Source organism: Oncorhynchus masou, chromosome 10 (assembly GCF_036934945.1).
Source record: "Oncorhynchus masou masou isolate Uvic2021 chromosome 10, UVic_Omas_1.1, whole genome shotgun sequence".
Taxonomy (NCBI): domain Eukaryota; kingdom Metazoa; phylum Chordata; class Actinopteri; order Salmoniformes; family Salmonidae; genus Oncorhynchus; species Oncorhynchus masou.
The window spans coordinates 38,799,952-38,825,122 of record NC_088221.1 but is presented as its reverse complement, the minus strand read 5'-3'; the positions used below and the strand labels follow the sequence as shown (position 1 = coordinate 38,825,122).

Here is a 25,171-nt window from a genome sequence, read left to right as displayed (position 1 = left end):
TCGTGTTGGACAGCATGAGGGCCCACATAACAGATTCTGTGAAAGAAGCCACCGAGGACATACTCAATTATAGCTGTGATTCCTGGGGGCACAACAAAGTATTTGCAGCCACTCGACATCAGTATAAATCGTGCTCCGTGTTTAGTGGGAGGCTTGGATGACAAGTGGGGAGAAGTCCTTCACTAAAACGGGCTTCATGTGAAGAGCAACTTATGGTCAAGTCTGCCAGTGGGTCCTGACAGCGTGGAGCATTGTCAAAAAATCCACTATCATCAATGGGTTTGGAAAGGCTGGACTGCTGCGTGTTGAAGAGGGCAGCATGAGCTCAGCGGGGAATTTGCCTCCGGATGAAAGTGACGAGCGACAATGAAAACGATCCAACATCGGATGAAGCAATTCTGAGGCTATTCAACTCCGACACCGAAGGAGATGACTTCAGTGGTTTCAGTGCACAGGAGGAGGAAGATAGTGAGCCTATTTATTTTTGTTACAAGCCGTGTTTCGTTTAAAGGCTGTGTAAAGTTCATTTGTTTCAATGTACCAGCAGGCACCTGCGGCTTATTTATGTACAAAATACATGTTTGTTTTTTTAATTCAGTTGGTGCGGCTTATATTCAGGTGCGCTTTATAGTCCAGAAATTACGGTGTATGCTACATCAGAAGTTTCTGGCCTTTTTTCTAAACACATTTCATGCAATTCTACTACACTTTATATGACTGGATGTATTAGCAGAATGTTTTTTAATTTGACAAATTACAGGGTAGCCTACTCTGACAAAGATCAATAAAAACTACGTTGTTCATATAATAGTCTTATGAGAAGGAGAGACACAAATAGAATATAATGTCCATATATACTGGAGTAGGAAATGATTATCAAAAAACGAACTTAATTAGCAATGACCCAACAATGATAAATAGTGAATGTTGTGTGGCTCAGTTGGTAGCCCATGGCCAGGGTTGTGGGTTCGATTCCCACGGGGGAACAGTACAAAGACAATGACTGATGAATTGTGTGCAACCTGTACAAGAGAAACACAGCAGAGCTCTGGCCTTGCATGCACTTTTTTTTTTCAAATCATCATTAGTGTCGTGTCATGCTGCCTTGGAATGTACTAACAACACAGCCTAATGTTTGTATCGCAACCATAAAAAAAACAAATGGAGGAGGACCAGTTTGTTTAGCCATTCAACACAGAATAGCCACATGTCTACTCTCCCTCGGAAATCGTTTGTGGATAATACCTCTTCTCTTTTAATCAGCTATTTTCAATAAAAAAAATATATAAAATAATATACACTGAACAAAAATATAAATGCAACAATTTAAAAGATTTGACTGAGTAACAGTCCATATAAGGATCTGTCAATAGAAATGCATTCTTTAAGCCCTAATCTATGGATTTCACATGACTGGGAATAAACATATGCAAGTCACAGACACCATAAAAAAAAAAATTGGGGTTTAAATCAGAATCTGTCAGGATCCGGTGTGACCACCATTTGCCTCATGCACTGCAACATCTCCTTCGCATAGAGTTGATCCGGCTGTTGATTTTGGCCTGTGAAATGTTGTCCCACACTTCTTTAATGGCTGTGCAAAGTTGTTGGATATTGGCAGGAACTGGAAAACACTGTCTTACCCATCAATCCAGAGCATCCCAAACATGCTCAATGGTGGACATGTCTGAGTATGCAGGCCATGGAAGAACTGGGATATTTCCAGCTTCCAGGAACTGTGTACAGGTCCTTGTGATGTGGGGGGGCTGTGAATTATCATGCTGAATCATGAGGTAATGGAGGCAGATGAATGGCAATGGGTCTCAGGATCTCATCACGGCATCTCTGGGCATTCAAATTTCCATCGATAAAATGGAATTGTGTTCGTTGTCTTTAGCTTATGCCTGCCCACACCATAACCCCACAGCCACCATCTTGATTTTCCACACCTGTCAGGTGGATGGATTATCTTGGCAAACAAGATATTCTCACTAACAGGGATGTAAACAATTAGAGACGTGTGTGTATGGGGAAAATGTCTGGGATATTTAATTTCAGCTCATGAAATATGGGACCAACACTTTGCATGTTGCATTTTATATTTTTGTTAAGTGTAAAATAATGCCACGAGAATCTTGTCTGCTAAATGAACTAGTGTAGCCCACAGCCATATGGCATAGCCAGATCAGGGCCTAACATAAGGATGACAAAAATGGCTGACATTTTCTTTGTATTTTTTTAGACCAGTCTAAAATAAATAATGGATTTATTGTGATGGTGTGGGCTATATTAAATTGGAACTTCTACATTTAAAAAAGTAAATAAATCAAAGGTCTGCATCAGTGTCTTGTAGGCTATGCCAGGAAATGCTATGACCTTGTTTGTTAATTAACGTTAAGTATCGTGAGACAGGTAGTTATTTGCATGACAATCACCGGCTGATGGTTTTGTGATCACCACAGCCCTAGGTGTGAGAGGAACCAGGATGATGGCAACGGTGCCCCTGACCAGCTCCAGTCTCCTCCCTCTGCTGGAATCTCTGGAGGATATCACAGCCGGACAGCCGGAGCAGACAGACGCCTACCTCACCATTGTCAAGTAGGTGCTTTAGATGGACATAGGCAGCCTATGATGACCTCGTTATCCCTAAATGCTGATCGATATGCATGTCAGGTGTATGTTTTCTCTAATGAGCTGAAGTAGTGGGTAGATCTGCAACACTTATAAAGACGTCTGTTTCCATCCTAAATGCTGGCTCTGCTTTGTCTTCAGTCGTCTCAGTGGGGATGATGGAACACAGTTTCTCCCTGCCGTTGTAAAGAACTTTTCACGTTTGGGTAGAACTTTCCAGGTGAGTGCATGCTTTATATGAAGTTCACATTTTTCCTTCAGAAATCTCCATCTCGTTGACTAAAGGATTGTCATGAATGTTATGTCATGTTGTTTTAGACCCATATCGCCAGTCAGAATGCAGAGCTGAGCCAGGCTGCACTACAGGCCCTGGGGTTCTGTGTGTTCCATGCCCATGTCGTCTCAGCTATCCCAGGTACTGAACAAGTAGAATTCTTCATATGTTTACATGGGACTTGTTTAACTGATGGATAAAAATCAGCAATTCAGATTCTCCATTAAAAGTTAAATAAGCCTGGTAAGAATGGAGATCACATCATTTGAAACAGGGTTTTCTTTGGCTTTCTCTTTCTCCAGCTAATTTTGCAGAGGAGCTACTGTCAGCTCTTTCCTCTCTGGTGGTGAAGTCTACAGACAAGAACACATGCACCAGAGCGTTATGGGTCATCTCCAAACAGAACTTCCCTCCAGAGGTGGTGGCCAAGATGGTGCCAGAGATTCTTAGAACCCTGGAGTGTGTACGGACTAGAGAAGACATCCAGTCTGTTGTCATGGAGCATGAGTCGTTGAATGTTATCATAAGGTAAACAAAAACACCCAGTTTTTGTACATGTACTCTCCTATCCTGGAATCAATAGCTTTGATTGGCTATGACTCTCATTTAGGAATGCACCATTTAATGGTTCAGTATGATAACCCTGCCACTAAGCAGATGGATGTTATTGTCGTCTACCTTAACATTGTATCTGTTTTGGATTGTGCTCATAGCTCTCTGGTCTGGAAAAGACTGTCTTGACAGTATTTCAGTGATCATCAGCTATTTCTCTGTCTTGCCCCTCTGTCTGTGTGTAGGTTGCTGGACCAGGCCCCAGCCCAGATGGGCGAGTGTGCAGTGCAGTGGGCCAAGCTGGTCATCCCTCTGGTGGTCCACTCAGCCTCTAAAGTGCGCCTGCGGGCGGCAGCAGCCCTGGAGATGGGTCTGCCTCTACTAATGGAGAAACAGAAAGAGGTGGCAGCCATCATAGAACCCATCATGTCCTCTGTGAGTGTCTTTATACTCTCTACTGGAGCCATATGTATTTACATGATTATATCGAAGTACATGCCCTCTACTGTCTGCCACTCACACACACTTACAATACAGTTCGTGCATATGTTTTTAGCAAGTTGCTTTGGATAAATGGAAGGTTCAGAAACTCTTTTGATGCTAATTTCTTCAGAATCTAATAGTTGTTCTTGTTTTGCTCCAGAAACTCATCCCAGAGCTCCAGAAACTGTTCTCTACGAAGAACGAGACCAATGTTCTGAAACTCTGGCCGTTGTTTGTCAGGCTCCTAGGGAAGGTGAGGCTGCATGGTTTGAATCCTCAGGAGATGCTTACATGTAAGGCTCTCAGGAGTGTAATGAATTAATTTCATACGACACTTTATTGGTTCCTCCACACCTTGTATCAGTGGAGAGTTAGGAAAAGACACATGTCCTTGTCTATGACCATTGACAGTCAGTCTTTCGCCTGATCCCCCAGCTGCTCCATAGAGGTGGTCCCTTCATCAACTCCCTGCTTGGCCTGGAGGAACTGGGCTTCCGTAGCTCCTCCCCCAACATCAAGAAGATTGCCTTCATCGCCTGGAAGAGCCTCATAGACAACTTCTCCCTCAATCCAGGTGGGAAACACACAACAGAGTGCCATTACTTCATCAGTCTTTTTGACCGGTTGCTTCGTTTAGACAGAACTTAATGGAGGGCTGTACAACATAAAGTGTGTGGCAAACTAAATGCTCTGGTTAACATCCACTCCATTCTCTCTTCATGCAGTCTTTGCTGTAGAGAACACTTACTCAGATTAGAGTAGACTGTATAGTTATTCAGAGTGTCAGATTCTTTGCAAAGTGATTGACTGACTTGTCTCCCGTGCTGTAGAGATCCTGTGCAGTGCCAAGCGGCTAAAGTTGCTGCTGCAGCCCCTCCGCTCCATCCAGGTGAGGACTGAGGCCCTGCTGCTCACCAAGCTGGAGGTCTGGTGGTACCTGGTGCTCAAACTGGGACCCAACCTGCCTGCACACTTTGAACAGGTACAAAAAGGGATTTTCATTTGTATTGGTTTGATATTATGTGTCCGTTTGAATGTTTTTGTGGAAAAATGCCTATAAAGTGTTTTGTTACGTTTGATAATTCGGCATAAACATGACTTGATGCATTCAGAATCCAAGCAGGATTTGTCATTAAGGAATGAGATTAAGTTAATAAATTAGGCCTATTATAAAATGTAATTGAAAAGTAAGTTTGAGATTCGATCTTGTCATAAATTGTCATCTTGTGTGAGAGGTGGATAGAGCGTTATCATTGTTTTGTGATTGGAAATGGCCTGCTCGAGAGCTGTCTTATGTTGCTGACCAATAGTCTTGATGTGTTGTCAGGTTGGTGTTCCTCTCCTCCAGTGCACCCTGGGCACTGACTCTGCCTTCCCAACTACTCCAGCCCGGAGCTCCATTCAGAACAGTGCTGTGGGGAACAGTACACACAAAACTGGTAGTCTTACTGTGGGGACCACTATACCTACAACTATTCATGTCTTACTGTCTTCCATTGTCTTTTCTCTTTGCTAGTACTATGGAACATTGACTGCTTCCAGCTGTTGGTTTTCATAATTTGCAATCATGTGTGATACAAGTATGTCATTTCATTATATAATTATCTTACCAAGAATACAGAACATAGAAAAGCTCTCTTGAATGGTCATCTTGGATTTACCTGAAAAGTGCCACCAGATAATTGTGGAAAAATTGGATGTAAAATTTTTCTAAATGTCACTTTTTAATTGATAACGGAATTTGTTCACCTTTGTTGCTCTGTCCCCCGCCCCAACAGGTGCCCCAGCCTTCTCCAGCCCTACGGTGATGCCCCGGCTGAGCCTGAACTGCAGTGTGGTGGCGGGCCAGGCCTACCCCTCTATACAGCTGCTGGGATTAGAGATGCTGCTGCACTACTTCATGGGGTCAGAGGTCACCGCCGCCGCTGCCAAGAACCAACTGACGCTCAGCCTGGGTGAGAGACGTGGTGGTTTTACCTACTTTAGTTGAATGCACTGAACAAAGTCACTCTGGTTAATGGGATATGTGGGACTGTCGCGTCCCACTTGGCCAAAAGCCAGAGAGAATGCAGAGAGCCAAATTCAAATAAATTAGTATAAAAATCAAACTTTCATGAAATCACACATGTAAGATACCAAATTAAAGCAACACGTGTTGTGAATCCAGCCAACATGTCAGATTTCTAAAAGGCTTTTCGGCGAAGGCAAACGATGCTATTATCTGAGGATAGCACCTCCGTAAACAAGAGAACATATTTCAACCCTGCAGGCGCGACACAAAACGCAGAAATAAAAATATAAATCATACCTTACCTTTGAACTTCTGCTGTTGGATATATATATTCTGCTGTGTGTGTGTGTATAGATAGATAGATCTATCTATCCAAAATGTCCATTTATTTGGCGCGTTTGATCCAGAAAACACCGGTTCCAACTTGCGCAAAAAAACTTGCGCAAAAGTTACCTGTAAAACTTTGCCAAAACATTTCAAACTACTTTTGTAATACAAGTTTAGGCATTTTTTAACGTAAATAATCGATCAAATTGAAGCCGGGATGATCTGTGTTCAATACAGGAAGAAAACAAACTGACGCTACCTTTCTGGTCACGCGCCTCTATCTAACAGTACACTTGAAGTGACCCTCGTTTTGCACAGGGCTTCTTCATTACACAAAGGAAAAACCTCAACCAATTTCTAAAGACTGGCGACATCAAGTGGAAGCGGTAGGAACTGCAAGAAGGTCCCTTTTTAGAAATCTGGATTCCCGATGAAAACCCATTGAAAAGAGTGACCTAAAAAAATATATATTGGAACGGGTTTTTCCTCTGGGTTTTGTCTGCTACATAAGTTCTGTTATACTCACAAACATGATTCAAACAGTTTTAGAAAACACTGAAGTTTCTATCAAAATATACTGATAATATGCATATCTTATCTTCTGGGGATGAGTAGCAGGCAGTTGAATTTGGGCATGCATTTCACCCGGATGTGAAAATACTGCCCCCTGTCACCAAGAAGTTAAGAGCTAAATTATTCATGTGATGTCACAGCCTCAGTCGTTAATCAGTGATGTTTGTAAATGTTTTATATATACAGTTGAAGTCGGAAGTTTACATAGACCTTAGGCAAATACATTTAAACTCAGTTTTTCACCATTCCTGACATTTAACCCTACTAAAAAGTCTCTTGTCTTAGGTCAGTTAGGATCACCACTTTATTTTAATCATGTGAAATGTCAGAATAATAGTACAGAGAATGATTTATTTCTTGCATCACATTCCCAGTGGGTCAGAAGTTTACATACTAATTGAGTGTATTTGGTAGCATTGCCTTCAAATTGGTTAACTAGGGTCAAACGTTTCAGGTAGCCTTCCACAAGCTTCCCACAATAAGTTGGGTGAATTTAAGCCCATTCCTCCTGACAGAGCTGGTGTAACTGAGTCAGGTTTGTAGGCCTCCTTGCTAGCACATGCTTTTCCAGTTCTGCCCACACATGTTCTATGGGATTGAGGTCAGGGCTTTGTGATGGCCACTCCAATACCTTGACTTTGTTGTCCTTAAGCCATTTTGCCACAACTTTGGAAGCATGCTTGGGGTCATTGGCCATTTGGAAGACCGATTTGCTACAAAGCTTGAACTTCCTGACTGATGTCTTGAGATGTTGCTTCAATATATCCACATAATGTTCCTACCTCATGATGCCATCTATTTTGTGAAGAGCACCAGTCCCTCCTGCAGAAAAGCACCCCCACAACATGATGCTGCCACCCCCGTGCTTTACGGTTGGGATGGTGTTCTTTGGTTCTAAATTTGTTTCATCAGACCAGAGGACATTTCTCCAAAAAGTGCGATCTTTGTCCCCATGTGCAGTTGCAAACTGTAGTCTGGCCTTTTTATGGTGGTTTTGGAGCAGTGGTTTCTTCCTTGCTGAGCTGCCTTTCAGGTTGTTGAAATAGGACTCGTTTTACCGTGGATACAGCTAGTTTTTTAAAAACCTGTTTCCTCGGCATCTTCACAAGGTCCTTTGCTGTTGTTCTGGGATTGATTTGCACTTTTCGCACCAAAGTACGTTAATCTCTAGGAGACAGAACGCGTCTCCTTCCTGAGCGGTATGACGGCTGCGTGGTCCCATGGTGTTTATACTTGCGTATTATTGTTTGTACAGATGAATGTGGTACCTTCAGGGATTTGGAAATTGCTCCCAAGGATGAACCAGACTTGTGGAGGTCTACAATTTTTTTTCTGAGATCTTGGCTGATTTTATTTAGATTTTTCCCATGATGTCAAGCAAAAAGGCAGTGAGTTTGAAGGTAGGCCTTGAAATACATCCGCAGGTACACCTCCAATTGACTCAAATGATGTCAATTAGCCTATCAGAAGCTTCTAAAGCCATGTCGTCATTTTCTGGAATTTTCCAAGCTGTTTACAGGCACAGTCAACTTAGTGTATGTGAACTTCTGACCCACTGGAATTGTGATACAGTGAATTTATAAGTGAAATAATTTGTCTGTAAACAATTGTTGGAAAAATTACTTGTGTCATGCACAAAGTAGATGTCCTAACCGACATGCCAGAACTATAGTTTGTTAACAAGAAATTTGTGGCGTGGATAAAAACGAGTTTTAATGACTCCAACCTAAGTGTATGTAAACTTCCAATATATTTGTACTTTTATTTAACTAGGCAAGTCAGTTAAGAACAAATTCTTATTTACAATGACGGCCTGGCAAAAAGCCTTTGGCGGCGACGGCGGCTGGGATTAAAAATATAGGACAAAACATGCATTACGACGAGAGAACACTACAAAAAGAGAGACCTAAGACGACACAGCATGGCAGCAACATAAAACCGGGTACAAACATGATTGGGCACAGACAACGGCACAAAGGGCAAGAAGGTAGAGACAACAATACATCACAGAATGCAGCTACAAGAGTGTCCGTGATTGAGTCTTTGAATGAAGAGATTGAGATAAAAATGGTCCAGTTTGAGTTTGTAGCAGCTCGTTCCAGTCGCTAGCTGTAGAGGAGATTTTTAAATTCACATCACAATTTATTTTACATGCATGTCACAAGCCTCGCCACACTACACAGAATCCCGTATTTGTATTACAGCTGGATGACACACCTTTCACACATGCCAATGACTTTACAGTAAACCTAGGCCTCACTCCCCTCTACCTACTGCAGCCCTCATCCTCCACATACAACACCCGTTCTGCCTGTCACATTCTGTTAAAGTTCCCCAAAGCGCGCAAATCCCTGGGTCGCTCCTCTTTTCAGTTCTCTGCAGCTAGCGACAGTTTTATCTCAATCTCTTCATTCAAAGACTCAATCATGGACACTCTTACTGATAGTTGTGGCTGCTTTGTGTGATGTATTGTTGTCTCTACCTTCTTGCCCTTTGTGGTGGTGTCTGTGCCCAATGTTTGTACCATATGTTGTGCTGCTACCATGCTGTGTTGTCATGTGTTGCTGCCTTGCTATGTTGTTGTCTTAGGTCTCTCTTTGTATTGTGTTGTCTCTCTCGTTGTGATGTGTTCTGTCCTATATTTGTATTGTATTTTTAATCCACCGTTCCCGCAGGAGGCCTTTTGTAGGTCGTCATTGTAAATAAGAATTTGTCCTTAACTGACTTGCCTAGTTGAGAAATCAAATTGAAATAAACGATTTGTGCATCAGATAAATATGTTCCAGTTGGAAACGGCATGCCTGGTTCTCTGAAATGACTCTCCTGTATTGTTTTGGCAGAACCTCTGGTTCACCCTTTCCTGTCCAGCCCCCCCTCCTTCACCAAGCACGGCTCTTTGCTTATCTCCGCAGTCCGCGACAGCTTCATCTGCATCGGCAAAGACGCCCCAGGTACCTACCTGCCCTCAAGTAACTCAATGCAAATTATATTAGCATAGGCTCTATGGCAACCATAATGGCTCTGACTATTCCAAACATGTTCAGAGCCTCGGAGTGTGTATCAGGTTCTTTCACTGCCAGTCAGCTAGTCAGGAAGAAGGAACATCTGCTGTAGTCCAGTTAGGAAACATGTAGGCCTAACTTCCTGCCACTATGAAAAACAACGATTTCAGACCCTCCTATACCATTCACATTGTAGGACCCCCTTCTATGATGTAGTGGTATACTATAATCCTCTCATAGTTACCCTGTCTAGCGTAATTTAAATGTTCTGTAGGAATGAGCAACTAAAAGAACAAACCTATTCACAGGATCAAGGTTATTGTGCTACAATGAAAATGACTTCAGCTGGCCTCCCTCCAGGAGCCGAGGCGCCAGCCTCTAGAGATGTGCGTGTTCATGCTCAGTGCTGTCGCCACAAAGGGGATAGGATAGCTCTGGCTTGACTTGCTAGCTTAGAGGGGCTCCCTCACATGGACGAGTGATTGGAAACAGTTTCTGAGAGTCACTGCGTGGGGTAGAGGGGGAGTTGGAAGGAAGAATTGTGTGTTTTGTGTAGAAGTGCATGCGTAGGGGTTTGAATGATTGCCACTTCATGTGGGGTGACTTGCGTGTTCTCTCTCCCCTGCAGATGCCTTGCTTGCCCTTATATGGAGGAACCTTGTCAGTTTCGTAATCACATCGATTGATGCTGGTGAGTACCAGCCAAAGTCAACCACATCACCCCCCCACATGCTGTTAAACAGTGGAGGGCCTGTTAGTGATTTAGAGTTAGAGAATACACCCCCATCATGATGTAAGCCTGCAGGCCATCCAAGAAACTCTAACCTAAGTCACTCATCAGTTAGGAGGAGTTAGCCAAGGCTGAAACTAAGTGTTTCTCAATCCTCTCCTACAGCGTCCCCAGCCGTTCTACTTAATGTGTTGTAACACTGGCACAGCTAATTCAACAAATTAAGGGTTTGGTGATAAGTTGACCAGTGAAAATGTGCTATTACTGGAATATAGGAGTGATGGAGCCCCAAGCTGCGTGCCCCACTCTGCTGGATGATTAATGGCGTTTAGTTTAACCTCACTCATCTTCATTTAGTTTGCTAAAAATGGTCAATGTTCTGTGGCTGCTGCTCAGTTGGCTGACCCTTCCTGCCATGGGTCAGGCCTGTAGCCCCACACAGAGTACCACAGCTGGGCCTGGGTCCTGTCTGTCAGGTGTTGGAGCTGAAAGACCCAAGCCTCCCCCACCACAGGTTCAACCCCACTGTCATCAGTTTAAGTCTGAGTGGACCTTCGGGTTTGGAACCACTATGACGAGGAATAAAATCTGAGGGGCCAGTCCCCAGTAATGACCATTCAAAGAAATGACAGAAATTATTTTCTATGTTTAGTTTCTACTGTTCAAAATGTGTTAGATGAGAAAATCCAAAGTCCCTCCCCTCTGACCTTTTCCGCCAATGCGTTTTGAGGTGGCTCGGAGTGTGGGATGTGAGGAATTGAGGAAAGGCTACTTGAGAAAATGCCCTGGTGTCTTCAAATGTCTATCCTCCTGTCCCTTGTACCTTTTATGTGACAGCTGGCCATAAGAAAGAGCGCCAGGGCTCTGAGCTCCTCCCCCTGTTGCTACAGGCTCTACAGAGCATCATCTCCTCAGAGGCCCTCCCTGCACACAGGGCTCTGGTAAGACCTATCTCTATGCTTCAAACAGGTCTGCTTGTCTGCTGCTAGCCTGTGTTAGTGGGTCATGTTGCATTGAGGAACTCAATGTCCTAAAATGCTCCTCTTTGTTTATTTAAGCCTGCTTAACCCTTTCCTTGTATTCTTTCCCTTGTTTCTCTATGCAGAGTCTGCTGGAAATGACAGTGAAGGGTATCCCTCAAAGGATACTGGGGTCTGCCTCTTACCAAGTGGGCAAAATGGATCTTTTGAATGTGAGTGACTGTAGCTTCTCTCTTCCTGGTCATTGGGTTACATCATTTACATTTAAATGAAATCTGTCCATCCAGTCACTCCCTGCTAGTTCTGGCTCGGTCCTCTGTTGCAAATGATACATCTGAAATAAATCGGACCCATGAAAGCTGAAATGTAGAAGGTTCATGATTTTACTTGATACATGGCTGTAGACACTTACGATGCCATAGGGATGCCAACCCTGTAACCTGCTCTATAAAGATGTATTCTCTAGGGCAGTGTAAATTAACATCCTGCAGTCTTTGATATGGGGCTCTTAGGAAATGTCTGTGTTACTCAATTAGTGTTCTGAATGCTGTGTGGTCCTTGGCCTGGTGTGGTTACTTGGTCCCTTCTCTTACTCCTCCATTTCTGCCCCCAGGGAACCCCGGCTCTGTTCTTGATTCTCCTGTTCTACGACAGCAGTCTGGTGGGAGGGTTCGTAGAAGATGAGAGGTCGGTTTCCCCTTAACTGAATTCTGTTCTTTTCCTCTGTCCAACCAGAAACAAATGTCTCCTGGGGCTTACCATTTCCAAGATAACTTGAAACTAAAATAATTTTCCTTGAGTTTTTTGCTACCAGCATTAGTCAAATCAAATGTTATTGGTCGTGGATGTTATTGCGGGTGTAGCAAAATTTACACACACGAATATTAAAAAGTGTAAAAAATATTTAAAAAAAATATTGAATGAAGAAATATAAGGATGGTGTGAGTTCTGTGTGTGGGATGTGTAGACATTATGGACAGTGTGCATAGAATACATAGAATGGAGTATCCAAGTGTGTTCCTATGCTTGGGAATATATTTACATATTAGTCATTTAGCAGACCATCTTATCCATAATGACTCAGTCAGTGCATTCGGGAAGGTAGGCAAAACCCATCACACACTACATTTGTCATTTCACAGACACGCTTATCCAGAGCGACTTACGTGAGTGCATATACTTTCATGTTTGTTAATACTGGTCCCCTGTGTGAATCAAACCCACAACCCTGGTGTTGCAAGTGCCATGCTCTACCAACTGAGCCATACGGGACACTACAAAAGTATGTGGATATCTGCTTCTCAAACATCTTCAAAATCATGGGCATTAATATGGAGCTGCAATAACATCCTCCACTCTTCTGGGAAGGCTTTCCACTAGATGTTGGAACATTGCTGCGGGGACTTATTCAGCCACAAGAGCATTAGTGAGTTCAGGAACTGATGTTGGGTGATTAGGCCTGGCTCGTAGTCTGCGTTCCAATTCATCCCAAAGCTGTTCGATGGGGTTGATTTCAGGGCTCTGTGCAGTCAAGTTCTTCCACATTTTTTTTTTTTTTTTATTTTTTTACCTTTATTTAACCAGGCAAGTCAGTTAAGAACAAATTCTTATTTTCAATGACGGCCTGGGAACAGTGGGTTAACTGCCTGTTCAGGGGCAGAACGACAGATTTTGTACCTTGTCAGCTCGGGGATTTGAACTTGCAACCTTCCGGTTACAAGTCCAATGCTCTAACCACTAGGCTACACTGCCGCACATTGATCTCGACAAACCAATTTCTGTGTGGACCTTGCTTTGTGCACGGGAGTGTTGTCTTGCTGAAACAGGAAAGGGCCTTCCCCAAACTGTTGCCACAAAGTTGGAAGTACAGAATCGTCTACAATCTGAAGAGGGCACGATAACACCTATTTCCCCCTCAGGAGACTGAAAAGATTTGGCATGGGTCCTCAGATCTTCAAAAAATTCTACAGCTGCACCATCGAGAGCAAGACTGGTTGCGTTAATGCCTGGTATGGCAACTGCTCGGCCTCCAACTGCAAGGCACTACAGAGGGTAGTACGTATGGCCCAGTACGTCACTGGTGCCAAGTTTCCTGCCATCCAGGACCTCTATACCAGGCATGTGTCAGAGGAAGGCCTTAAAAATTGCCAAATACTCCAGCCACCCTAGTCATAGACTGTTCTCTCTGCTACCGCACGGCAAGCAGTACCGGAGTGCCAAGTCTAGGACCAAAAGGCATTTTTAGCAGGTTCTACCCCCAAGCCATAAGACTGCTGAACAGCTAATCAAATGGCTACCCAGACTATTTTCATTGAACCTCCCCAGCCCCATTTTTATGCTGCTGCTACTGTTTATTATCTATGCATAGCCACTTTACCTCAACCTGCATGTGCTTATTACCTCAACTAACCTGTACATATTACCTCAACCACATTGTCTCTGTACTAATACCCCCTGTATATTTTGTTGCTCTTTAATTATAAAAAATATATGTATATATATATATTTGTACAGTTTATTTTAGTAAATACTTTCTTAACACATATTTTTCTGAACTGCATTGTTAAGGGCCTGTAAGTAAGCATTTCACTAAGTCCTACTACACCTGTTGTATTCGTCACGTGACAAATGATTAATGCTGTAGCATTGATTTCCCATCACTGGAACTAAGGAGCCTAGCCCAAACCAGGAAAAACCGCCTCAGACCATTATTCCTCCTCCACCAAACTTTACAGTTGGCACTATGCATTGGGGCAGGTTGCGTTCCCCTGGCATCCGCCAAACCCAGATTCGTCCATCAGACTGCCGATGGTGACGCGTGATTCGTCACTCCAGAGGACGCGTTTCCACTGCTCCAGAGGCCAATGGCTTTACACCCCTCCAGCCAACGCTTGGCATCGCGCATGATGATCTTAGGCTTGTGTGCTCGGCCATGAAAACCCATTTCATTAAACTCCCGACGAACCGTTCTTGTGCTGACGTTGCTTCCAGAGACAGTTTGGAACTCGTTAGTCGGTGTTGCATCCGAGGACAGACCTTTTTTTTCTTTTTACATGTTTCAGCAGTTGGTGTTCCCGTTCTGTGAGCTTGTGTGGCCTACCACTTCACAGCTGAGCCGTTGTTGCTCCAAGATGTTCCTACTTCACAATAACAGCACTTGCAGTTGACCGGGGACATTCTTGCAGGGCAAAGATTTGACAAACTGAGCTGTTCAGCACGTGCTTTCTACTGCCAATGGCGATTGTATGGTTGTGTGCTCGATTGTATACACCTGTCAGTAATGGGTGTAGCTGAAATAGCCAAATCCACTAATTTGAAGGGGTGTCCACATACACTATGTGGACAACAAAACAAAGTCTCTTGTTCCTGTCCTATTTGAGTTGTCTCTGCACCCCCGCAGGTTTTTCCTGTGTTTAGAGACCCTAGTGAGCTGTGGCCTCTCCGGCCTCACGTCCCCTCTGGCATTTGGGGAGGCGGTCCTGGGGGTGGTGGGGCGCAGCGCGGGGACTCTGGGGAATAAGGAACAGCTGTGGAGGATGTGGAGTGTGGTGGTCAACCCACTGACTGTTACCATCACACAGGTATGAAGTGGACACTGTAAATGCATGTCCTGTAACTACACTGAATATGGTGCTTGTTTGTTGAGATGCAAGACCAATTTCACCAAGTGGACACAAACTACTATTATAATTATTATTAACCTATGTGTTTCACAAATAGAGATTTGCTATGGAGATTGGTTTTAATAAGGTTTTTCTCCCTCTCTGACAGACCAATGAGGTGAACCAAGGGGATGCTCTGGAGCACAACTTCAGTGCTGTTCACACTGCCCTGATGTTCCCCATCACACACCTGCTACCTGGCAACTCCCTGCCACATGTGAGTCTCTCAGAGATTCTGTGGATTGCCATGCTATAGGATTTTTTTAAAGTTGGCGACTGAATGAAATCAGTGCTTTGCATATTTTGATCAGTAGAGTTATTTGGGATGCAGGAGGATTTGATGATAAAATATGCGCTGTCCCACTGCAAGGGCGCCTGGTAGCCTAGCGACTTGAGCAGGGTTTTCAGAACTCGGTCCTTGGGACCCCAAGGAGTGCATGTTTAGTTTTTTTCTCCTAGCACTACACAGCTCATTCAAATGATCAATGCTTGATGTTGAGTTGATTATTTGAATCATTGGTGTAGCACTAGGGGAAAAACCAGAACATGCACCTCTGGGAGGACCGAGTCTGGGGAAACCCTGAGTTCGAGTGAATGGACCAGTAACCGAAAGGTTGCTTGTTCCGATGTGCCCTTGAGTAAGGCACTTAACCCTAATTGCTCCAGGGTCGGTGTTGATAATGGCAGGCCATGGCCCTGCTCTCCGAGGGTGTCTCGGGGAGAGTTGGAATTTGCAAAAAGCACATTTCCATTTCAAAATAGGACAAACATAAGCCCCATTGGTCAATCTCAAACACTGATGTTGCTGCCTTTCCTCTGTAGGTGACCCAGAAGTCCATGCTGGGTACGTGGTCCAGGCTGTATAAGGTGTTTGCCTGCTGCTCTGCCCTGGTGGCCACGGCCGAGGAGAATGTCTGCTGTGAGGAGCTGTGTGGCAAAATGGCTGCCCTATTGGACAGGAAGTCCCTGAGGGTGAGTGGATTGTTACTGGGATTGTTAGCCCTTTGAATAAGAATATTATACTGCTGCACAATAGTTTTCATTGTTCAGATTCATTGACTGTATTATGATTATTTTCCAGGTTCCGTCGACTTTGGATGCGGTTGCTAACATCCTCCTGGTCATCGTTGAGAGTTCTGACTTCTCTCCCTACACTTCACAGTTTCAACAGAAGATGAAATGTAAGCTATCTATAGATAGATATCTCATTAAGCAGAAGCTTTTAGCCAAAGAAATCCTTTGTATGCATGAGTGGCCTTGCTTACCTTCCTGTCCCTTCCAGCTCCCCACACCCCTCTGGCCTGGGTGCGTAAGAAAAGCAAAGCCCTTGGGAACCTGTCGACCTTCCAGACCCTGCTGGTCCAGGCCCTGGAGGCCTTTAATGCTGTTGAGGCTCCTGAGACTGTCTCTGAGGGTACAGGCCTGGCCCTGGTCTCCATCCTCTCGACCCTGTTCTCTAATCTGGCCCTGGCTACAGCCATCCAGGAGGCCCTGGCCTCTCTCACACAGCCCCTCACAGCCCTCTATGAACAGCCTGGGAGGACTCTAAATGAGCAGCCGAAATCCACCTCAAGTCTTGGAGCAAAGGTGTGTTCCAATGTTTACTCTTTTCTTTTTGTCCAAAAGTCTCCTTAACAGCTTAACCTGTACCCCCACACATTGACTCGGTACCGGTACCCCCTGTATATAACCTCGTTGTTTTGTTACTGCACTAATATTATAGAAGTATTGGCTATGCTTTCTTTGCAAGCTTCAGCTCTTTAACCAATCCTTTTTGTCTGGGTGGTCGTGTCCCTGTTCCTCCAGCTGGAGAAGCTCCTGGTTGATGTGTTGGGCTGCCTGCAGACATGTTCTGCCCTGGCCTATGATGATGAGCTGCTGTCCCTGCTGTCCCCCCTGCTCTGTGTCCTGTTCCTCCACCGGCGAAAGCACATCCGCTCCCTCATCACACAGTTCTGGAACGCAACCTTCGCTAACACTTTGGTCCTCGTCTACCCAGAAGAACTTAAGTAAGAATCTACATTTAGAAGTTAAAGTTTGAGCCAAATAATGTTTTGTTTATATCCATTAAAAGTGTTTTAGGTCAGCATTAGGCTTGATCTAGGTCTGGACCTAAACTAATGATCAGGTTTTCATTAAGTGTTCGGCTTAATCTAGGTCTGGACTAATCATGTTTGCTCATGCTTCTTTCTGTTTCCAGGCCAGTGTTGAGCCAGGTGAAGCAGAACACTCCTATCCTCTTACCTGGCTTTCAGTCTGTTGAAGTTCCAGATGAACTCAGTGGACAGTACTCGGTGAGTGTTTTCCCTGTTGAATAAGTCAAATCTAAGCAGAATGGTATACTAATCCCTGGATTATGTTCTGTGTGTGTGTGCAGAGTGAGAGCTCTCAGCTGGAGACCAAGGTGAGTGGAGTGCAGGTGACTCCTGGGATGAAGAGAGACTCTCTCCTGACGAGGGCTGGAGAGATGGACAGGAGCTCCAAGACATGCAAGCCTGTCTCGGTAAGGACCAGTTTTATTTAGTTCTCTATTCTCCGAACCCACTAATCACATTTATTGAAGCCCTTTATAAATTGGCTGTTATCACAGTGCCAGTTTGAGCCAGATAAGATAGGTAGCTTTCATATACAGCGAGCTCCAAAGGTATTGGGTCATTGACAATTTGTTTTGTTGTTTTGGCTTTCTACTCCAGCACTTCGGATTCACCTTTAGTCACTTTTTTATTATAAATAAGAGAATGTTTCTTAACACTTCTCCATGAATTTGGTTTCTACTATTAGACATAATCCTGAATAAATTGTGAATAATGATTAGTGAGAAAGTTAGAGGCATAAATATCATACCCCCCTGTTATTGTAATGGTGAGAGGTTAGCATGTCTTGGGGGTATGATATCTGTGCGTCTTAACTTTCTATCATTATTCACGATTCATTCAGGATTATGGTAGCAACCACAATGTGGAAGTGTTTAGAAATATATCATTTTCTTATTTACATATTGGAGATGACTTCTATTCCCTCCCCAACAGATGAAGCTCGACTTTGGCTCTCCCAAGCCGCCTCGTAGAGAGGAACTGGAGGAGCAGGCCTCTATAGACTTTGTGTTCATCCCCCCCGAGACCAAGGAGAGAGTCCTCACCGAGCACCAGAAAGAGGTCAAGAGAACCAAAAGGTCCGTTTCAAGCAAATTGGTTATCTTTATTTAACCACAAAGTCCCTTGAATACTTTTTTCTTTTTCTCGTGGAGCCTTAATTTAGACAAAATAAACCAGAAGTTATAGAAATGCTTCTTCTCACTTTCGAGTAACAAAGCTTTTATGGATTTTATTTGAAAGGGTTGACATTCCTGCCATGTACAACAACCTGGATGCTTCCCTTGATACCACGGTCTTCACCCAGTACACACAGAGTCAGGAGGAATCACTGTAAGTACTTGTTGACTTGCTGCCGTTAACCTGAATAACACAAATCTATGAAGAAAGAATGATTGCTTCGTGGGGGACCCAATGTTTAAAACATGCATTTCTTTTACAGGGACACATTTCCAGCAGTTGAGCAAGCCGACGATGTTGAGGTTAAAGCGGAGGTAAAGAGAAATTAACAACACAAGCTATTCATTGTTACATTTACCCCCCCAAGGTCTGAAATGTCATTGTTTGCCCCAATAAGTGGTTTTCTTTTGATTGAAAACATGTGGGTGCCTTCAAAGCCAACAGGCCTTTTCTTCAAATTAAAGTGAAAATCCCCAAATACAAATGTCTCCTCCATTCTTTTCTTCACAGGTTCCAGAAGAAAACATGGAAATGGGGGAGGACGTTGCTGACGATACTCAGGAATATATCAGTCCAACCAACGAGACAACAGAATCTGCAAAGGGAGAGGAAAAGCCTGCAGATGAGTTACTTCCTGAGTCTGCAGACATTTCCATGGAGGAGGATGTCAATGAGGATGTTTTATTGAAGGAAGACTCTGCCGTGGAGACCAGAGAGGACACCAGCCCTGACGTCTCTGGCGGCTCTGACATGGTCTCAGGGACGCCTCAGAAAACCAACAGTCGTCGCCAGTCTTTCATCACTCTGGAGAAGTATGCTGAGGGGAAGCCTGCTAGTCCTGCCAGCATGGTGACTTTTACAGGCCCCCTCACAAGGACCGCTAACAGCCAGGCGCAGGCGGCTTCCTCTCCGGAACCACCGGCAGGGGCCGGCCAGGCGCAGGCGGCTTCCTCTCCGGAACCACCGGCAGGGGCCGGCCAGGCGCAGGCGGCTTCCTCTCCGGAACCACCGGCAGGGGCCGGCCAGGCGCAGGCGGCTTCCTCTCCGGAACCCCCGGCAGGGGCCGGCCAGGCGCAGGCGGCTTCCTCTCCGGAACCCCCGGCAGGGGCCGGCCAGGCGCAGGCGGCTTCCTCTCCGGAACCCCCGGCAGGGGCCGGCCAGGCGCAGGCGGCTTCCTCTCCGGAACCCCGGCAGGGGCCGGCCAGGCGCAGGCGTCTTCCTCTCCGGAACCCCGGCAGGGGCCGGCCAGGCGCAGGCGGCTTCCTCTCCGGAACCCCGGCAGGGGCCGGCCAGGCGCAGGCGGCTTCCTCTCCGGAACCCCCGGCAGGGGCCGGCCAGGCGCAGGCGGCTTCCTCTCCGGAACCCCCGGTAGGGGCCGGCCAGGCGCAGGCGGCTTCCTCTCCGGAACCCCCGGCAGGGGCCGGCCAGGCGCAGGCGGCTTCCTCTCCGGAACCCCCGGCAGGGGCCGGCCAGGCGCAGGCGGCTTCCTCTCCGGAACCCCCGGCAGGGGCTGACAAGGACTCGCAGGAGACTGAACAAGCAAGATGTAGAAGCTCCAAGAATCAGTCTTCCAAAAATGAGGGAGAGAAACCTGAACCTTCAGAAGACAAAAAGCAATCTGAGGTTGAGAAACCAGCTGAAAAAAGAACAAGTGAAACTGACGAGGACGACGTCATCCCAGACACCCAGACTCCGGTGGAAATACTGAAGGAAGTTCTAGTTCCTGCATTTGAAGAAGTAGTAATGGGAAAAAACAGTCAGAAAGAAGAGGAATCTCAAGGTCCTCTGGAAGGTTCTCCCAGTTCCCAGGCCGATCTGAGCCAAGGTGAACCAAGGCGGTCCGGAAGGCGGAGGAGCAGGCCACTGAGACCAGGAGAAGATGCAGAGGAATGGGAAGAGAAAGACAAACGCAGGAAGTCTCAACCCAAAGAGGCAGAGTGTCAAATGGATTCACCAAAGACTGCGCCCTCTCCTGTCAGTCAAGCAGACGGTCAGTCACAGGGTAGAGCCAGTAGGAGAAGTAAGCTGGCTGTTGACGTGGAGGACCGTGGAAAAGACAAGCTGAGAAAAATAAGTCACAAGGAAGAGAGCGAGTTGAGCCGATCAAATTCACAGGTGGCCACGCCTTCACCTGCTGCTGATATCAACAGCCAATCACAGAGTAGCACAGTATCAAGTAGAAGGAGCAGCAAATCAGAGGATCTGGTCAAAGACAAACAAAAGAGAGGTGTTGCAGAGGAGGAGCTCAGTCAAAGTGACTCTCAAACGGACACCCCCCCTGCCTCTGATAATGATAGCCAATCACAGAGTAGATGTAGTCAGAGGAGTAAGTTGGCTGTGGAAGTAGAGGATGATTGCAGGCAGAAACTAAGGAGTATTAGGACTCAGAAGGTGGAGGAAAAGAAGAGCCAAATTGATTCACATGTAGCCAAACCATCTCAACAAGAGAGCCAGTCACAGGGTAGTGCAAGCTGGAAGAGCAAACCACTCAGTGATTTGGAGGAGGTTGACTTTGTCGATGAGGTTGACAAGCAGGATCCTACTGAGCACGAAAGTGATTCTCAGATTGCCACACCCTCTCCTGCTGATCAAACAGGAGATGGCCAATCACAGGGTAGATCTAGCAGGAGGAGTAAATTGGTCACCAAGTCAGAAGAACAGGGTAAAGGCAAGCAGAAGAGGAGAGGTGGTACAGAGCTGCACAGCCAAATTGACTCACAGACTACACCTTCAGCCACTCCAACAGACAGCCAGTCGCAGGGTAGAGCAAGCAGGAGAAGCAAGGTTCCCATTGAAGTGGCTGAGTCTGAGGTCAAAAGAAGCCTGCGTTTGGCCACTGATTCAGCAGCAACACCAGAGAAGAGCCAGACTCCTTATCAGGTCGCTCCTTCTGCCACCAGTCCAACAGACCGCCAGCTGAGGCCCAGGGGCAGAACCTGTAAAAGAAACAAGATGTTAAAGGAGCAGGTAAAAGCCAACAACAGCCCTAACCCAACTCCTAACATGGAGACTGAGAACTCACAGGTGACAGATACAGAATCCTCACAAGGAAGTGGAAGGACTAAAAGGTGCAGTGCCTCCCAGGCCTTACTAGGCTCCAACGTGGAGAACTCTGAGTCGGATGCTTCAGAGCCCCGGGAGGATGTCCAGAAAGGCCGGAAGCCCACGTCAGCTGGAGCGGTTCCAAGCCCTCTGGCTACAGTTGGATCAGCAGAGCCAGGGGCTGACCAAGAGATCCCAATGGATAGTTCTGAAACTTCTCTAAAGTCAGACTCGCAAAACCCATCAAGTGAGGCCTTAGAAGTCGTCAAGATTCCACAGGATGTGGAGGAAGCCCTTAAAATTGTCAACTCCCTTAAACCTGAAGTGCTAGTTTCAAGTCTTCCTGTGATAACTAAGAAAGATCTGGGGCAGAGGGAGACTGACATGGGGGGTGTGGTTGAGGCAGTTGACCCCTTGGTGCCAGAGAAGTCTGAGAGTGAAAATACTAAGCTTTCTTCTCAACAGACGGACTCTTCAGTAGAACCTCATCTAGAACATATGAAAAGCCATGATGCGTGTATGTCTCAACGGAAGAAGGAACGTGGACATAAATGGTCAAAAAGCAAAGCGAATTTCAACACAGTCTCCTCTCAGGAGAGTGACCATGATGACCTAGAGTGTGACAGGCCAACACAGATCCAAAGAAAGCTGCTCAATGACTCTGATCAGGCCAACTCTCTCACGCCTTCCACTGAAGGAAATGCCATCTCTGAAGATGGACTAAACAAACTATGTACCCCTCCCATTGCCAATGGCCTCCCCACAGATACTTCACCTACTGAGGCAACAGAGGAGAAACTGAGTCTTCAGGTCTCTGAGTCCTCAGAGAAGGTTTTAGATGGGCTGAAGCCTGTGGCTGTCTCCAGTGAGGAGGTGACCGAGGAGCAGATGGGAGAACACGAGGAGAACAGACATCCAGAGTCTGCTACCAATGTTCTAGAGGAGGACCAACTGGAAGATGTTGGCAGGTCTATTGGGCAAGCCCAGTCAGGGTGTTCCAAAGCCTTAGATAAGGAGCAACGGGAGGAGCAGTACACATCTATCAAAGGACAGCCAGAGGCTGACGGCACCTCTACTGGAACCAGAGAAACCCACACTGAGCCTCAGGCGGACAACATTCAAGATATCGCTCCTCTCCAAGAGAGGGCAAAAACTGACAATGTATCTGGCCTCGAGTGTGAAGAGGAGGGTGAAGAAACCCAGATGGCCAATAATGACCTAGATCTATCTCATTTAAACTCTTTTACCCTTGTGCCCTCTGACCTTCACGAAGCCCCAGTGCCTCTACATCACCCATGTACCTCTAAAGACATGTTGTGCCAAGACTCCCCACCCAAGCAGAAGGATGCTGTGATGGGGCTGGAGGTGGGCCATAGCCCCAGCAGTGGCAGGACCAGGGGGTTGTGGTCCCCCTTGGCTTCCCCCTCCACTTCTATCCTGAAGAAGGGACAGAAAAGACCAATAGAAGAGGAGAGTCCTTCACCTTTCACCAAGGTAATGTGATCAGGGGTACTTAATCTATGACGATTTACAAATCATAAATAATTTATGCATATAGTCTAATCTGTGTTCAACTGTCAGTATAAATTACACGCTTTCAGTTGAAGAGAATCTTTGATGTATCTATGATGGCATTAGCAGGTTTTGAAAACAAAGTGTGATAAATTAATCCATACTTTTTTTATTTTGCAGTCTCGACGAGTATCATTTGCTGACCCGATTCAACACCAGGAGCTGGCAGATGACATTGACCGTCGCAGCCCTGTCATCCGATCCAGCTCCCCAAGAAACAAAACTACCAGCAGCAGCATCCCTCAGGCGAAGGTACATGATCCACTAGTGATGTGTAATAAATGTCATTTTAAATACTCTGCACTAAATCATTAAATGCTCAATTTAGTTAAGATAAGTATGTGAAACTTCAACTTTTGCCAAAATCATCAATGGGAGACAGTGATATTCTGACTTGATTTCTGCACGATTAACTCAGTGGCCACAGATTAACTGAACTTTTCCTTGGCTTTTTTTTTTAGAGGTCTCTTTTTCATTTAGACCCTTTTGATTATAATAGCCTAACCCCTGCTCTATTTGCAGTATATCACAACACCAACAAAGGGATTACTGATCCTCAGTCCACGCAATCTCCGCAGCCCGGGGTACAAGAGCTCCAAGAAATGCCTGGTATGTAACCTCGGATACATAGGAAGTACCCAAGTTATTTTCAGACTAGATCATAATCCGAAATTCAATCCTTTTCGTAAAACCTAATGGATTAGATGATGATCTTATTATCCACAAGGACATTCATTTTGCAGCATACATACATTCAGTACATGTAGCCAAAACAGCTAATTTGGTCCATTTAAAAAAAATTAGTTTACTGTCCATGATTGTTGTGCATGTGCCTAAGTGTCATTCCTACTTAGCTTCTAACTTGATGAATGTTGTTTCAGATCTCTGAGCTGGGACAGGAGCCGAGGCCCATCCCTAAGGACTGCGTGTACCCGGCCCTGGTCCGCTGTTCTACCCCTGTGGAAGCAGTGCTGCCTCAGATCACCTCCAACATGTGGTCAGTGTAACCGAGAGAACTATGGTCCCAAAACAATGAACTGCTTGTACAATAAATCAAGTTAAACACAATGCGAGTTGCAACAAAGGAACAACAGTCCAACATGGGTTCCCATACAACTGTAGCAGATATCCAAAGCTTTAGGCGTTTCTTTAGAATTAAAATGGGCCATCAGCCATTGCTACATACAATTTTGGACTTATAAATGTACTGATATATATCCAATGATTGTTGAAGAATATAACTTAAATGCCTCATGAGCTTAGTTCAACTGTCACACTCCATGAGAACCCAAAATATAAGTGTGTTTTCTCCAATATTTATAGACAAAGTAAATGTAAACAAACACTATATAGCCTCAAAACATGGTTAAAACTATCATTTTGATCTCATGGATGGTCAGTCCTTGCATCCATAGCTTTATGAATTTGCGTGTTACATTTCTCCAGTCCCATCCCTCAGCTTTTTACCCAAACATTGAGCGAGGAGGGTGTGTTGCTATTCCTTCTACTGCTGATGGCTGCTTTAACATATTCTGTCATTATTTATCCTCAGGCCTCGTGGCTTTGGCCAGCTTGTGCGAGCCCGGAATATCAAAACTGTCGGAGACCTCAGTGCTCTCACACCAAGTGAAATCAAGAACCTTCCCATTCATTCCCCAAAGATTTCTAATGTGAAGAAAGCACTTAAAATATACCATGAACAGCAGGTATTATGCCCAAACTTAAAACCTGTGACTTTCTCCTACCTTCTGCAAATGAGATTCATACTTTAGATTATACCCAAGAGATATTGCTTACACAGTTAATGATAATTGTCATATGTGGTTAATTCTTGTGGCGATAAGCACAGTTCAGGTGGTTTATCTGTTTGGTCTGTAATGGACCGTTTCACCTTGTCACTGCTTCAGCAGAAGGGCCGTAGTGATGAGCTGAAGAGTTTTGAGGAGATGGAGAAGCTGACATCTGAGCTGGAGGAGCCAACTGTTCCTCAGAACCAGGGAGAGGACAAGACTCCAAGAGATGTCCTGGGTGAGTTCAATAAACCTGTGTTGTTTCCAAAG

The 25,171-nt window shown here is 45.3% G+C and overlaps 1 protein-coding gene across 3 annotated transcripts in view; it reads left to right on the top strand.

The window, feature by feature from the left end:
- Positions 1 to 25,171, top strand: part of LOC135547596 (telomere-associated protein RIF1-like) — a 29,516-nt gene that overhangs the window by 3,414 nt on the left and 931 nt on the right. Inside the window, exons 2-33 of one of the 3 annotated variants that reach the window (XM_064976742.1) lie at positions 2,463 to 2,598; positions 2,773 to 2,851; positions 2,950 to 3,046; positions 3,208 to 3,433; positions 3,703 to 3,892; positions 4,101 to 4,193; positions 4,376 to 4,514; positions 4,771 to 4,922; positions 5,268 to 5,379; positions 5,728 to 5,895; positions 9,692 to 9,802; positions 10,482 to 10,544; positions 11,421 to 11,524; positions 11,689 to 11,775; positions 12,177 to 12,250; positions 14,964 to 15,144; positions 15,335 to 15,442; positions 16,048 to 16,197; positions 16,307 to 16,406; positions 16,508 to 16,812; positions 17,032 to 17,234; positions 17,426 to 17,519; positions 17,603 to 17,728; positions 18,255 to 18,397; positions 18,561 to 18,650; positions 18,760 to 18,811; positions 19,008 to 23,033; positions 23,232 to 23,363; positions 23,634 to 23,720; positions 23,993 to 24,108; positions 24,664 to 24,817; positions 25,019 to 25,139. In XM_064976742.1, the coding sequence (XP_064832814.1) occupies positions 2,486 to 2,598; positions 2,773 to 2,851; positions 2,950 to 3,046; positions 3,208 to 3,433; positions 3,703 to 3,892; positions 4,101 to 4,193; positions 4,376 to 4,514; positions 4,771 to 4,922; positions 5,268 to 5,379; positions 5,728 to 5,895; positions 9,692 to 9,802; positions 10,482 to 10,544; positions 11,421 to 11,524; positions 11,689 to 11,775; positions 12,177 to 12,250; positions 14,964 to 15,144; positions 15,335 to 15,442; positions 16,048 to 16,197; positions 16,307 to 16,406; positions 16,508 to 16,812; positions 17,032 to 17,234; positions 17,426 to 17,519; positions 17,603 to 17,728; positions 18,255 to 18,397; positions 18,561 to 18,650; positions 18,760 to 18,811; positions 19,008 to 23,033; positions 23,232 to 23,363; positions 23,634 to 23,720; positions 23,993 to 24,108; positions 24,664 to 24,817; positions 25,019 to 25,139 (7,996 nt within the window). In that variant the 5' untranslated portion in view covers positions 2,463 to 2,485. Of the gene's footprint in view, positions 1 to 2,462; positions 2,599 to 2,772; positions 2,852 to 2,949; positions 3,047 to 3,207; positions 3,434 to 3,702; positions 3,893 to 4,100; positions 4,194 to 4,375; positions 4,515 to 4,770; positions 4,923 to 5,267; positions 5,380 to 5,718; positions 5,896 to 9,691; positions 9,803 to 10,481; positions 10,545 to 11,420; positions 11,525 to 11,688; positions 11,776 to 12,176; positions 12,251 to 14,963; positions 15,145 to 15,334; positions 15,443 to 16,047; positions 16,198 to 16,306; positions 16,407 to 16,507; positions 16,813 to 17,031; positions 17,235 to 17,425; positions 17,520 to 17,602; positions 17,729 to 18,254; positions 18,398 to 18,560; positions 18,651 to 18,759; positions 18,812 to 19,007; positions 23,034 to 23,231; positions 23,364 to 23,633; positions 23,721 to 23,992; positions 24,109 to 24,663; positions 24,818 to 25,018; positions 25,140 to 25,171 lie in introns of all 3 variants that reach the window. The other 2 variants (XM_064976741.1, XM_064976740.1) reach the window with 2 other exon arrangements.